At 39.7% G+C, this 15,860-nt stretch overlaps 1 protein-coding gene across 2 annotated transcripts; it reads right to left on the bottom strand.

Annotated features, from left to right (window-relative positions):
* Positions 1-1,652: 1,652 nt before the first annotated feature.
* Positions 1,653-14,489, bottom strand: GPR65 (G protein-coupled receptor 65). 2 transcript variants are annotated; one of them, XM_068148725.1, is made up of 3 exons: positions 14,366-14,489; positions 12,308-12,403; positions 1,653-9,500 (listed from the first exon to the last, which is right to left on the bottom strand). In XM_068148725.1, exon 3 carries the CDS (start codon positions 9,378-9,380, stop codon positions 8,328-8,330), a length of 1,053 nt encoding a protein of 350 aa, XP_068004826.1. In that variant the 5' UTR covers positions 9,381-9,500; positions 12,308-12,403; positions 14,366-14,489; the 3' UTR covers positions 1,653-8,327. The 2 variants fall into 2 exon arrangements, with proteins under 2 accessions (XP_068004826.1, XP_068004828.1); XM_068148727.1 differs by having other exon boundaries at positions 1,653-9,477.
* Between the last annotated feature and the right edge of the window lie 1,371 nt (positions 14,490-15,860).

Here is a 15,860-nt window from a genome sequence, read left to right as displayed (position 1 = left end):
CTCCAAAAAAAGGAAACATCTAAGAACACCAGGAAGAGGATTAATCCCTCTGAGAAGCAGACATGGTGATTATAAAGCACCTGAAAAGCTTTACTCTGAAGTGAGCTCCTGGGAGAAAACAGGATGAACCAGTACTCTTTAGCAGATGAAGCTGGATACCACAAAGATTAAAGAAGTGATGTGGAAGAAAGTGACTCTAGTACAGCAACTGAAAGGTCTGATCATTGGGAAAACAAGCAGGTGAAGGTGATTTACTATACCTCAGGGAAGTGAACATCTGCAAATAAATAAAGAGGTAACACATAAATTTCTTGTGGGGCAGGATTGGGGCTGGAGGCTGTGTGGTGTTACTCAGCAGTACAAAGCCTATATTCTAATGTGCTTGGAGGCTGACAATAAGAGTCCTGTAGCCTTGGGAACTCATCTGCTACAAATGCCTGAGGAGACAAGCTGTCTGATCATGAGTTTGAACCGTTGGTGAAATGTGCTGATGTGATACATCAAATACGGTGTTTTGGCAGGCACACGGGAGCATTACAGCAGCTCTAAGTGAGCACTGATGGTAGCCTGCAACTGGTGCTAGCCCCAGGAGCAGAGCTCAACTAGGACACAATAATTAAATTGCTAATGGGATGAGTTTTTGAACCAGTGAGAAACTCATCAGGCTAGGAGATGGAAGACCCTGCTTTGTTTAGCAACATAGATGCCTGTTGCTTATATGAGTATGTGCATATTTATATTGGGAAGAAAGGAGACACAATTAAAGAGTTGTTGCAAAGTAAGCACAAACTAACTGTTAATAAATCCAGGCTGGAAGAAAGCTCCCAAGGCTCAGTGTCAGTGCCTCCATTTGAGGCTTCTGTGTCTGACAATTCACAGCCTGACAGCCTGCAGCAGCTCAAGACAGAGACTGAAATGGTCATGATGGCTCATCCCAGCTTCACAGGAACTCGTGGCACAGTGGCCAGCTCTGTTCCCATAGACTCTCTTTACTTATCATAGAATCACAGAATCAATAAGGTTGGGAAAAAACCTCAAGGATCATCAAGTCCAACCTGTCACCCAAGACCTCATGACTACTAAACCATAGCTTCAAGTGCCACATCCAATGCCCTTTTGAATGCCTCCAGGGACGGTGACTCCACCACCTCCCTGGGCAGCCCATTCCACTTCTTCTGAAGAAACACATTTTTGGACTAGGATTTTTCTCCTCCTCTACAAAACCCAGCTAAACAGGCCAAAATCGCCACCTAGTGAGTGAGGACAGTCTCTCAGTTCTCTTGCTTTGCAGTCTGCTGTAAATGCAACAGGGGCGACTGTCAGTGCATAATATTTTGCTACATTTCTTTGAGTGAAATAGTACATAATACTTTACAAGAACAAATAAAGCATTTAAGGAAAATTTAATTTGATGAGGTGACAGGAAAGCAGATACTTTTTCAGGAAATAATATGTATTTAAGCATGGAGATTCCTACCACCTCTTGCTGCAGTCATTAAAGTACTTTAGTGTCTTCAGAGTATATTTATACGGGGTCTTGAGTGAAGGGCCAGACGTAATGTCTGCACTGGGTGTCTTCTGTACTCCTGCTCAGATAGTGCTTCCCAGGGTCCCATTTTTTTTGTAAAGCTTAAAAAAAACTGTACAGCAAATCACTGTTAAGACTTTATTTAAAAATAGTAACATTTTAAACATGCATTATTTCAAGTCCTTTTCCCCTCTTCCTATATTTAGGCATTTGAAATTCAAATTGTCAAGACTTTGTGCAGTGATAAACTTAAAACAGAAGAAATGGTAAAGAAAAGTACACAAGAACCTACTGTTACAACGGTGACTTTCAAGTAACCACATGAAAAAGTTCTGAAGAAATTGTGAGTATACAAGTGAGACAGGAAGCATCAGGTGTGTTTTTATCAAATGAAGTTGTTTCCCTTGACTTCCCTTGGCAGAAACGGAGTTGTGCTTGCTGCTGATAAATATGTCAAGATCTTTTTGAAACTGCCTACGCCTGGCTTATCTAGTCAGATTTTGAATCTGCTAGTGAGGTAACAAGCATCTAAAAAAACTTTGGGACTGTATTTTTCCTTTCCAAAAGGAGCTACTTTTAAACTGCTATATGCTACTGTCTAAATTTATTCCTACTTTCCACAACGATAAATCACTCTCTAAGTGTGATCACCAGACTTAATGATGAAATGTACTACTCAAGCAGAACGTGGGGAATTACAATGGATGCAAACTTCAATGTGAGGTTAAACATTGAGTCACTGGAAATGCCTTCAGAATACATTATAGTATCTTACTGCTTCTCTTAGGAGTTCCCAAAGTAATATGTGAACTGGGTTGAGACACTGCATTGTGCAACAGCCATATAGATAGGGAAGGATGACAGGCACAGAACACATCAAAACAGATGTCCAAGAAATGGCATCTTGTATTTCACATAATTCTAGCACTAATTCTATAAAAGATTTGAATGTATTATGGTTTCCCTGTACAACATCTCAGTATGAAGCTTTATTTTTAGTTTGGTTACACTACACAGAACCTGTAGTACGTTCATATATGGTGACTGAGCTGCCAGACAGTGACACACACTCATTCTCTGCGTGCCAAGAAAGAGAGCTCACTTCTGCCCACGTGGTTTTACCATGAATATATCAGCAGTCACTGACAATTGACCATTTCTGGGGTTTTCTGCTGTGCTGCATTTTAAGAGGGAGCAGAAACTTTAGTTTACTGAGAATTATTTATTGTGTTGCACTCCATGAGGATAAACAAAGATGGGTGGAGCCATATGTTTATTCCCTCATTCTGAGAATACAATGAATCTCAAGAATTGCTTCATAGATACTTGACAACAGAATTCCTCTTGCCCTCTCAGAGTTAGAGTTTTTTACTGTCCTTCCCATTCATGAGCCTTTGGGTCACCTCAGGTGAATAGATAACTTGGAAGATGAGTTGCCATAAGACAGCCTGCTTTGTGAGACCCTGGAGATGTCATATATGAGCCCTGGTGCCTCTAACAAGGATACCAACAGGAACAGTGGGTGTAGTGGGAACAGTGAGAAAGAGCTGTGTCCTAAGGCCATTTACAGCATGCTCTCACACACAGTACTCATCTATTGTGTGGATGGACTGTGGAAAGCTGAAGTGGAAGAGACTTACTGTAAGAGTTGCTGAGCCAGAAGCACTGACCCGATGTAGGTGCTGTAGTGCTTTGACTGTTTTCCATCTGGCATCTAGAAGTAGCTTGTTCAAGGGAATGTGAGGGGAGGATGTATTTTCACTGGCATTGTTTTTTCCAACCCTGCCTTCTTTCTTTGTGTTCATTGGAGTAGAGCTGTTAATCTCTGCAATTTCCCCAGAAAAGTCAATCTCATTGTTTGTGCCTCCTCACTCTCATCAGTTCATTTCATTTAAGGATGTGAGCCTAAGGGATTCTGCCAATACTGCCATTTAGAGGTTACATTGCATTTTCCTTACGTGTTTCCTCACATATAATTAAGTATAATTAAGTAAACTGCAGCTATCTGGATTTAGTACTTGCTGTGACATCTGCTAAGGTAACAGCTATCAGATGAAGGAAAGTGAGATTACATGTTTCCCCTGAGATAGGGCTGGGATTGAGACACAAGTAAACTGCTAAAATGCTAGAAATTTGAAACAAGATTGTTGCTGGGTGTAATTTTTAATGTGGGGCTGGAAAATAGACATTATTTTGCATATTGTTGTTAAAAGGGAGGAGGCTTTTAAAAAGTAAGAAATGACAGGTAAGATCAAGTTTTTACAAGATATCAAAATAAAGCTTCATCTGGGATGCAATATAGCACAGATTTGTGAATACTAGGACCAGTGTTGGGGGGGGGGAAGTTGTGAAAATCATTGTTTATGCAAAATGAGCTTCAGTATCTCCTCAGAAATGCAATGTGCCACATCTAAATGATCTGGAGTGCCACAAAGAAATCCATGATAAGGCATGAGCCACACCCTTATCTTGTTTACTTTCATGTACAATGAAGCTAAAACTAAATGTGATGTTTATATATATATTTGACACTATTACAGTATCTGGGTATGCTTTTACTCATTCTTTCACCTCCTTAATTGTCCATCCAGCAACAGAACTTGACTTTATCAGGAAAACAAGCACTGGAAAAGAAATGTGTCTTCTGTCCCTGGTAGTGAATCCTTAACCAAATAGTTGCCATAGCAATAACATTTCTCAAAATACTAAATTTAACAGCTCCTGAGAGCTACCTCATCTCTTGTGAGATATCATATTTTTAGAGTGTTGTTTTTTCTTGTTTGTCACACTCCATTTAAAGAAGCTGTTTTATCATTTGTTTTCCACATTAGGGATGTGTTTAGTATATATGTGTGCACTGATGCTCAGTGAGAGATGCTATGGGACGTGTGTTCTAACTGTGGAGGTGGTAGGTGCTACACTCTGCCGACCATACCTTTGGGTTGGCATTGAATCATAGAATCAGAATGCACTGTGTTGGAAGGGACTGATGGGTGTCATCTAGTCCAACTGCCCTGCAGTAAGCAGGGACATCCCCAACAGATCAGATTGCCTGAAGCCCCATCAAAGTGACTTTGAATGTCTCCAGGGATGGGGCCTCCACCACATACCTGGGAAATCCGTTCCAGTGTTCCACCACCCTCATGATCAAGAACTTCTTCCTAATGTCCAATCTAAATCCACCCTTTTCTACTTTGTTGCTTGTTGTCCTATTGCTAGCTGCCCTTGTAAATAGTCCCTCCCTAGCTTTCTTGTAGGCCCCCTTTGGGTACTGGAAGGCTGTTTTAAGGTCTTCCTGGAGCCTTCTCATCTCCAGGCTTACTGTGTCTTGGGGAGTGTCTTTGAAATCCACCTGTATTGGGCCTTTTACGTATCACTGGATACAGTCTTTACAGTGCTCTGTATAGTTTCTTCTTGTTATTGGTTTGTTTGTTTGTTTGCTGGGGTTTTCCCCCCGCAAAGCCCCAGTTCAGAACAGACTTTGTGTCTTTCAAGGATATTACAAGATTTAGGTGAAATAGCTTGGTTACTTGTAATTCATAGCTGAGCAGCCCAAACCTTCCTGTGTCAGATTGGGATAGCAGTTTATCAGTTTTGCAGCATAGAAAAATCTTTATGGCATGCACAAAGTGTTTTGGAAAGTGGCACATGGCCAAACTATGGCCCAATGCTCCCTTCTTTTCTGGCATTAATTTGAGACTGACATTGCTGAAGATTGTTCCCAGACTAATATGAATTATTTCAGTAGCATCACTTTCCGTGCATGGAAACAGAAAGTGGAATATGTAAAACCTGAATTCACACTTCCCTTCATCTTTCTCAGTGGTTTTGAAGCTAGACATTTTAGAGACTAAAAAAAAAAACAAACCAAAAAAGGTTAGGTCTCTGTGAGCCAGGACTGACCACAGTGACATCAACAAAGCAAAGCTGATGTGTAGCTACATCAGAAAAGAATGCTGCTCTCCATCTAGAACACGGTGATGCAGCTTGTGGTTAAGATTCCAGATTAAATTAAGTCTGAAATATCACCAGCTAGGTCACCACAGTTCACTTTTCAGTTCACTGAAAAGCTCCCAACTCATGGAGCTGAACTACAGCTTTGGTGCATTTTTGGCAAACAGATTCTGCTTTAAGTGAATTATTGACATATAAATTTACATTGGCTGTTGTTATGCTGACAACAATATCACTTGCCACTGACAGGTCATATCCTCTGGATATTAACTAAGTTACTATCACAGACCTTTTAATTATCCATGTTGTTATTGTATAGATTGGGAAGGAGATATGAACTAGAGAGACTTACTGAGGCTAAACATTAATGCTTTTAGGCATTGTCTATGAGGAAAACTGAATTTCTTCCTAATATTAAATAGACATTTCTGTAAGGAATGCTCTTATTTTGGGAAGAGTTTTTAATGAATTTGCACCTGTTTCTTGCCTGCAGAGCCATTAGGAATTCTAAGTGTAATATTCAGTAACAATAACACACAGTATAGACTTGAGCCTGGATGAAGACATCTACTTCCCACTTATGCCACTTTTGCATAGTGAAAAGTACCTCTATAACAGTGCAATTTTAAAAAGAACATAGATGTTCACTTTCACATGGTAAATATGGTCCAGCTGGGACCAACAAATTTGGAGAGATTGAAAATGTGTAAGGTTTTTAACTATGTAAGAATAATGAAGTAAATACAAAAATGTTTGAAATGCAAGACACTGTAGGCTCTACCTCCAAGTTTCCTCATTTCTCCAGAGGGTTGTGATTTGGGTTTGTAGAGCATTTCAGAACAATCAAAGGGATTAGGTAGCTACCCGGGGTGACAGAACCCTTTCAATGAAGCCCAGCCTACAGGCCAGCCATCATTGCTTTCCTTTACCTTGAAGTCAATCTTCAGAAATACAGGGAGGCACTATAGGAAATAAAGGGAGGAATAACATCTACATGTACCAGTGTAAGCTGGTGCAGCATAAGGCTTTCATGAACATTGGTTGAATATTAAAAAGCTTGTGGAAATTAAACTCTTTGCACATGATAAGCACCCTAAGTTTACCACCCGAGTTTGTCATCTCTTGCCTACTTGGGGTTTGGATGCATGTGCTGAGGCCAGCACTCACATGGTGTGGCTGTGCCTGGTCTCATAGCTTGCTGATCCTGACCATAGTTTCCTGACTTGGATTCCTGGCTTGACCTCAGACCTGCCTTGCCGCTACAGATTTGTCTGGTGATCGCAGACTTGTTGGCCAACACTGGTTACATCACCAGAGCTGTTCTGTGTGCCTTGCTGGGGTGCTGTGGGCATGCATGGCTTCTTGGTGAAGATGCTGCTCAGTCTGCCTGCCTGTCACTCTTGGCTCCTGGTTCTCCATCTCTCACAGCACAGTCAGTTCTGAGTACTCCCTGAAGTATAATGTAAATTTGACTCAGTTTTGTCGCTTAGTTTTCATTATTCTTTATTTGAAATAAATTCAAAGTCTCTTTAGAATTAACTTCCCAGGTTTTCTGGCATGTCAAGAAATGAACCACTGAGTTATTTTTTCCATGAAGTTACAGTGAATCTCAGTTCCTCTTTTATTCCAGTGCTGCAGTGAAACTTCACATTCTGTTGCAAAATACATAGGTCAGCACAGTAACAAAGCTGTGGTAAAATAACTTGCACTGCTGCTTGCATAGTTTTTCCTTTGTTAATATATAAGCAGGTATTACAGGGAAAAAACCTCACATTGAAACAAAGCAAAATCCAACAAATGGAAACAGAGAAGGGAAGTGACATACATTTTAGAGAGAAAACAGCCAGAATAGTGATGTATGCAGTTCATAGGATCACAGGAAAATTCTGGTTGGGAGTGACCTCAGACAGTCTCTAGTCCAACCTTCTACTCAAAGGAAGGTTAGCTATGAGGCCAGATCAGGTTACTCAGGGCTTTGTTCATTTGGGTTTTGAAAACTTGTGAGTGTGGAGCATGAAGAGTATCTTGGTGCAATTTGCTCAACTCCTTGGCAGTCCTCTAGTTCAAAAGTTTTTCCTTGTATTAACTCTGACCCTTTTTGCTTCAATTCATGCACATGATTTCTTGTCCTCCTGCTATGGACTCTTATGAAGATCCTCTCAAGTTCCCCTCTCAGAATGTGCAATTAATTGAAAGTATAACTAGACACAAATGAAAGTGGTTCTTTGTAATGGAAAAATGTGTAATTTACATGCAGAGTGATCTTGTAAGAATTTCCATGTTGCTTGTGACCACTACATAAGTATAATGTCAGACCTAGAAATGTGCTGAAAAAAAAATGTTGGTTGAGATCTTTCCACCGCAGGCTTGTAAGAGAAAGACTTTTTTGATGAAAAGAAAATTACTTTTCCCCCCTATGAAACTCTACAACATCCACAACCAACATTCTTCCTGATAACTGAACAAAAGTTTAGGTTTCTACTAAAATGGGAAGACAAATGACTAAGGTAAGAGGACTCCAGCCTTCTTCCAGCTGAAGATGTTTATGTCCATCCCATTAGCTAGCTAGCAAGCTGTGACATGAGGCAGTTCTGCGGTGAAACCTGCGTGTCATGGTCATCTTTCTTGACTGTGTGTTTGTTTGTTGACGTTAATTTATTATGTACCATGCCTGATTTAAAGATATGTGTTGATGCTCCATTGATTTTGTTAACCCTCTAATAACTTCTTAGATCCAGCTCCTGGTTTCACTTCGAGTAGTGTCTGTGACTTGCTGGGTATTTCCTAGGTGCAGGTTGGGAAAGAATTTTTCCCTTTCCTTCTCTCCCCTTTAGGATACCCAATTTTATTGTACTGCTTGCTCAGGCCTTTTGACAGTCACCACTTCACAGGAAGTTCTGTAGGTGATTAGTGCACTGCTCTTTGTAGCAGAACTGTACAGACAAAGGTCTTTTGTTTGGTCTCCCTCATGCTTTTGTAGGCACAAGCAACACCTGAGTAAATTCAGTATGTCTGTTCGTGTAGTTTCACTCACAAAGCAGTAAAGAATGGGATCAGCAATGCAATTCAAACTTGTTAAGGCCTGTGTGATTCTGTAAACCTTATATATCAGCAGCAAAATCTGTGGGTCTTTGGTGTAAGGTTCTTTGATGCTGCGAATAAGCAATACAACATGATAAGGAGTGAAGCAAACAATGAAAGTAATTATGATATTCAGAATAAGTTTCTTCACTTTTTTCTTTTCTTCATCTACTGTGGCTTGGTTACATCTCACTACTTGGTAGATTTTATGGTAGCAAAACACAATGATTATCAAGGGGAGCAGGTACCCTGAGCATATGCGCAATAAATTCATCTGTGACTGCCACTGTTCCAGGGGGTATTTATCATAGCACAATGTATGATTAGTGAAATTGCAAGGATCATTGAACACTTCATTGTTCACCAGTATGGCTGAATTTAAGACACTTTCCAAAAGCCAAACAAGTATGCTGACAAACAATGAAATTCTTCTTGTGCGCAAGTGCTGGAGCTTCAAGGGGTGAACTAATGCCAAGTACCTGTCAACAGAGATGCAAGCAAGGAATGCGGTGCTGGTGTAGAAATTCATATACATAAGGAATGCAGAAATCTGACAAAGCAAGGGAGAGAACCTCCAGTTGTCACCGTTCCAGGCATAGTCTATCCACAGAGGCAGAATCAGAGAGTACAAAAGGTCAGCCAGGGATAGGCTGAAGATGTAGACTGCTAACTCATTCTTTTTTCTCACCTGAATGCAAGATGCATAGAGGGATATGCAGTTGATGGGAATACTGATGATCATCACAGTGCTGTACACAAATGGAAACAAATACTTATCCAAGGCGTGATCATCATGGCACTTAGCAGTGCTGTTCATTGTCCACCCCGAGTATTATCTTTGGGCAAATTCCAGTCTGGATGCAATGTAAACCCTCTGCAGTCTGATGAATGGTCATCTGTTAGTTCTTCAGGACCTGGTTGGTAAAATTCCAGCCTTCTGTTACCAAAAGGAAAAATATCAGCTATAATAACATTTTGAGTTTGAAGTTGTTTTGTTGGTGGTTTTGGTTTTTTTGTATCCTCTTGACTTTTTATTTATTTATTTTTTTTTAGAAGAAAGAAACTCTGTTTGTAGGAGGTCAAAGGTTTTAAACACTCCTGAAATTACCAGTGCATGGGAAAATGAACCCAAATGTCTAAGGTGGCCAAGGTCAGTTACATGCAAACTTTTGGAGCAGAATTAGGATAAGTAGTCAAGACACTTCCAGAGAGGTAAGGTCCTGTAATCCCAGGTCTCTCTTGTGGGAGAGTTGAAGGAGATCAGAAAGTGCACCACAAATAACAAGTGCACCTTCCATTATTCTGGTGGGCAGAATACCCTTTGGCCATAAGAATACACCAGATTTCTTACCCCAAACAACTTCCTCCCCTCTAATGCAGAGACAAGGATAGAAAGACAAGGATTCAGGTAGCACTAGATGTTGGAATCTGCTCAGGAGAGGAGAATGTGTGGCTGGTATATCTCCTTATTGTAAACCACTCTCTTCTCTCATCACATCCTTGTGTTTCCCCACTTTTCCTCCCTTCCTTGTATGTGATCCCCCAGGAATTTGTCATCAACTGTGCTATGCTACCAAAGTTTACTGCATGGTAAACTTTTACCCTCATGTGAAATCTAGCAGGCTGCGGGGTTCCTGCATGTATAGGAGAATCTTCCAGGGTGTCACTTAGACTCACATGAAGTAAAGAGTCTCTCAGCATAACTTTTAATTTACACTTCTTCCCTCTAAGCATTGCAGTTGCCATGCATGAGTTTATAAACCCATTAGCAATTAAGCATATATTAGATATTGCCAGGGCTGTCAGTGTCAACAGCTTCAACATGATAGTACCAGTAAAATGGCAGCCCTGACTAAAGCAATATGACTGAAGGACTTGCATGCATGAACCTTAGAAGCATTTAGGAAAGATGACCTTTAAGTAAGAAAGAGTGTACAACCATAGCTATGAGACAGCTTGTACTCACTGATTAAATCACAGCTCTGACACATTGTTAAAATCAGGAAATACGAGAATGAGGAATATTTGTTGTAGTCCAATCTACTGCCAAATATACCGCCTCAGAGACTGCCTGTGATAACTCATCTGTGGTTTGAGCACAGACTGCCAGCAGAGGTGAAGAGGTTGTAGAACAAGTAGGACAGAAATGTCTACAACTGTTCCCACGTAGGAAACAGCTCAAACTGAGGAAAACTTGGGTGCAGGGATTTTCCCATCTGGTAGTCAAATTCATTCTGCCTTTATGGGTTTCATGTGTGTACACATGTAAGTTTGTGGGTTTATCAGAGAAGTTCAAGTAGGTTTATTGGCCTAACCCGTAATAAACCCCAAACACTTTCATTTTACCAGATATTGTTTTATTTGATCAAGTTGGTTAACTTTTCACAGTTAGGGCTACATTCATCCACAAGCTTAAAGACAAGGAAGATACTTGAGAAGGACTTGCCAGTTTGGTTCATTGAGCAGCTTTACTTACTTGATGACTAATTACAACAAGCACAGTGTCTCTAAGACACATGTAAGATGTTTGCTTTTCAGTGTTGTTTATTAAAACCAAATAGGGCATCACAAGCTTATCAGTATAAGCAAGTACCACGAACTAAAAATCTAGCTCTAGAAATTTGATCACGGGGTTTTGCTGATCCAGTTCTCACCAAACTTGAAGTGAGCGTAACTGATCAAATGAGTTAAAAGATAAAATACCTACCTCCTTTGTCTAATCACATTTTAGCATCTCTTTTCTTATGACAGGTCTTTTCATGTCTAACAGGAAAACTGTGCCCTTTCAGCAGCATGTAATGTAGCAAGTGTATGAGGCAGTGTTCACTAGTCCTGTGACTGAGAAACTGGAATTCCTTCTCCCTCCCCCGCAAACTCTTTCTCCATTGTTAAGTCAACTTGTTGTATTACAGACTTATCATCCTTACAAGGTCACGACTTGTCTCCATGTTACTCACAACAGTTCCTTTCTCAGTTACCTTTATCAACACCTTCATATCTACTCACAGGCAAACATGCCTATTTCTTTATACTACCCACCTTCCTTTTTTCAGCTTTCTCTTTTTAGCTCATTGTTTCTAAAAGCTTTGTTCTGTTAATTGCAATAATCACAGGGTTAAACGCTTGTCTTTACATTGCACTTACCTGATGCAGTTATGCCTTCTTTGGGGAAGACTTTGCCTTTCTACCATTTGCCTTAAGGAACTAATATCTTAATATATTACTGGCTAATGGCAGCCTGGGGCACTGAAGATGGGATTCAAAGCAGGGTTGACATCCCATGAAATTTGCCACCTTGGCAATTTTTTTTCTGCCCTTCATGCTCACAGGTCATCACACCCCATGGTTTTATTTTCAACCAAGACCATCAATATACTCTATGAACAAAGCCCTGGAGGCTGTATAAAATTCCCCAGGGAATCCATGTCCCAGTTTTGATGACACATTAATGCTACATACATGAGGACATGCTTTCAATGAGACTAATAAGTGTGTCATTCTGGCATGTAATGATGACCTTTAATGAAGTTTGTCAAAGAGCCAGCAAATGAAGCATATCACAATGCATGGCGCATTTTCTTGCACGGAAACATCGAAGCAGAAAGCACTGTTTTGCTCTGATTACAACACATTTCATTACATTTACTTGGGGCCTTATCTCAGGGGAAATGGTCCATATCATACTTCCTTGCTTAGTTATTGTCTGATAATTAGGACTGTGCAATGAAAAACTATTTGCCTTACCTGAATGCATGATCTGAAGCATTCCCAGGTTTTCACTTGGCTGTTGAGTGTACCTGTTGGTTTTGCCCAGGAAGATGGTAGTGGTGTACAGCTATCCTAAAACACAACATTTGATAATTTTTCAAACTGACTATTTTTTTTTTCTTTAAAACTATTGAGAGTTTTCTGTTTAGCTGTATAGTGTAATGGTTTGACTTTCATAGTCCAAACCCACTGTGACTAATTCTGTACACTTATGACTTACTTTATACTCCTTTTGGGATGAGATGTGTTTTGTGTGAAAAAAATAATAATTCTACAGTTTTGGCTTTTTTTAGCCACATTATTCAATGATTACTATTGTCATAATCTCTGTTTGCCACTAAGAATCTGCTGCACAACAACTCTAAAAAGTCAGTCAGACGTAAAATTAATAGACAAACGGATGAGTAAATGCTATGCTTCAAGTAAAGTATGCAAACAAGCTCATAAATTGCTGGAGAAAAGTACTTGCTACATATTGTGCAATCTTGCAGATCTTTTTCAGTTCTTTTTCAGATTCAAAGGGCTTTAAGCAGTCTCTCAATCTATGACATTCTGAAATTAACAAAGTATAACAAAGTTAGTTATACTTTCATAAGTACAAATACTCTAAGCTGTAAATGACTAAGGGAAGAATGGAAGAATGGAAGAATCTTTATTTTTCAGATAAATTAATTCTACTATAGTTAGGGAAATTAGGAAAGATTAATAAGACTGTGAGGATTTTGTGTTATTAACAGAACATTTTAGTCACCAATTAAAATAAATCCATTAGCTAATAAACACCAGTTTAATTTTGGAAATACCTGCAACTGATACATTTCACCTTTTATTTCAAATTCAAGCTCATAAAAGGGCAAGTTGCTGTAAGTAACATTCAATATAAATTGGGAAGTTTTTGAAAGTACTTTGCTTTTTAGCTAAGTTTCGTGTAAAGGAAACAAGGTTGTATGAGCTAGTGCAGTAGCTTCTGTACTTGTGCTGTAGATCAGCCCTAAGATGGAAGGACAGAGGATTTTCATGATTGCTTTTTTTCTCTCAGAGCAATTTCAACAAAGTAGGTTGCTTTGTGTTCTCAAAATAAGTTAAAGTGCCAAGCTGATTTCCTCAGTACAAGGATCTTCCACAGGTAGATTTTTCCCCCTCATAAGCAGATCTCAAAACTTCTGAAAAACTTCACCATTTAGGAGAGTTGAAATATGCCTTTCAGTATCGTTTTTACTTAAAATGAGCAACATTTTTCCTCGTGCAACACTACATTTCACTTGCAGGACTCCGTGAGTTTCTCTAGAGACAAATTGGTTTAAAAGACCTCAGACTTTTTGTCATACATTTTATGGACTGTTTAATAGCACATAAAAATTCTGCTAACATGAGCAAACAGAAAGAAAAGCTTTAGTTTTTTAGGATGTAGGCCATGAGGGCAAGTATTATTCTGCTATACTGTTACATTCATCGTATTTCCTTCGATGCACACAGAAAGATTCTGTACAAAACAATTTTCATGTACATGTTACTTGGTATTCTAGGAAGCTATTTTTAGCACAGCTTCTTCTTCTGCCAAGTTTTAAGCATTGTTCATATTGATTTAAATAGTTAGTGCCTTGTTAGTGCCAAAAGATATTAAAGAACAGTAACAGAAAAGCTACTGGGACCCCCTGTGATGCCTGAGGCATTTGTTGCAGTGAAGATAAGACAGTTCAGAATCCTGGAAACTTGATCCCAAATACTGTTTCTCTCCATCCATCCATCCCCCCTCTCCTAAACAACAGGTATGTTGATCATGGAAACATCACCACAACAATAAATCAAGCTGGCATGTCTTTCCTAATTTTATCTTTTGATGCAATTTGTCCTTTTGTCTCATGTTTCACTTGTGCTGGTTGTGAAATACTCCCTTCTCCCAAAGCAATCTTTTCCATCCCCTTTTGTGTCCTTTCTTTTTGCTGTATGATGTCAGCATCACACTAAGGTTGCCTGGTTGCAGTCTGTACCAGAACGTAAATTGTGCATCTGACTTTGATTTAGAACACTTACCTAGGCAGCCATGTGTCCCCATGTAGCAGTTTTGCAGTGATACCATTGGTAGTGTAACCAGTGTCTGCTTCTCAGAAAAGCTTCTTCATCAGATAAAGCAACAGGAAGCTGCTCTGCAGCAGCAATGAGGTAACAGCTCATAAGTTTCATTTCTTCTTTTTTTTTTCCCTTCTCCCCCTCTACCCCCCCTTTTTTTTAAAAAAAAAAATAAAAAAAAATCTAAACTTACTCACTGGAAACAAGGCAACATAGTTGCCCACCTGCAGTATTGTGTCCAGTTCTGGAGCCCCTATTAGAAAAGGGATATGGACATGCTGGAATGTGTCCAGAGAAGGGCCACAAGGATGATCAGAGGGCTGGAGCACCTCTCCTATGAGGAGTTGGGGCTGTTCAGTCTGGAGAAGGTGACCTAACTGTGGCCTTCCAGTATCTGAAGGGGGCCTACAAGAAGGCTGGGGAGGGACTTCTCAGGATACCAGGTAGTGTTAGGATTAGGGGGAATGGAATGAAGCTGGAGGTGTGGAGATTCAGGCTGGATGTGAGGAGGAAGTTCTTCACCATGAGAGTGGTGAAGCCCTGGAATGGGTTGTCCAGGGAGGTGGTTGAGGTCCCATCCCTGGAGGTGTTTAGGAGCAGGCTGGATGAGGCTCTGGCCAGGCTGATCTAGTGTGGGGTGTCCCTGCCCATGGCAGGGGGATTGGAACTAGATGATCCTTGTGGTCCCTTCCAACCCTGACTGATTCTATGATACTATGATAGTTACCTAGAAATGCGCACAAAGGATGGTGCCAACATTGGTCCAGGAATACTTTTAGTAAGTTTATAAAAGTTGTATTGAAAATATTGCCTAATTGCACCTGTGGAGTACATTCCAAACCTCGTATCTCGGACACAATACATTCTCCAGAGGAATCCACTGACAGAAATAAAATACTGTGGTGTGTATATGTAATTGTTTACTCATATACATTCAGAACATATGGTCTTGTTTTGACTGAAGGCCTTGTCACTAGCCTTTCAGAACAAATTTATCACAGAATCAAATAAGAATCTACTTAAGGAGAGCCCATAGAACAAAAATTTAACACAATGACTTTAGGAATTTGTGCAAAAAGGATTATTATCAGAATTTGTATTACTGTATTTTTTTTCCCCCATTTGCCTACTCATGGAAGGAAGTTTGTGACCAGTTTTAATTAACAAATAATAGCAGAATTTTATAACAGGTTATATATTTATATATGTTATATAAACTGAATCTAATGTTGGATGTGGCTTTTGCAGGAGTGATCCTTTTAACAGATAATTCAGTTCCTTTTTCCTTTCATTTTTCTTTTTTCTCCAGTCAGAGCATGACTTTCTCATCCACTGTTTTTGTACAGATGTGCTGATTATATGAAGACTAAATTAAAGAAATCATGCCATAAATGTAGTCATTCCTGAAATGGCATGATATTCCCCTCCAGTCTGGTGAAAGGGAGGTTTTCTAGTTACT

The sequence above is a fragment of the Melanerpes formicivorus genome, unplaced genomic scaffold, assembly GCF_026170545.1.
Source record: "Melanerpes formicivorus ecotype bairdi unplaced genomic scaffold, bMelFor1.0.p_v2 SCAF_17, whole genome shotgun sequence".
NCBI classification, from domain to species: domain Eukaryota; kingdom Metazoa; phylum Chordata; class Aves; order Piciformes; family Picidae; genus Melanerpes; species Melanerpes formicivorus.
The sequence above is the reverse complement of the archived record's forward strand: the minus strand, read 5'-3'. Positions and strand labels throughout refer to the sequence as shown.

Bases quoted from the DNA above. Each gene is read 5' to 3' on its own strand.
- GPR65 (XM_068148725.1), bottom strand. From the start codon at position 9,380: ATGAACAGCACTGCTAAGTGCCATGATGATCACGCCTTGGATAAGTAT.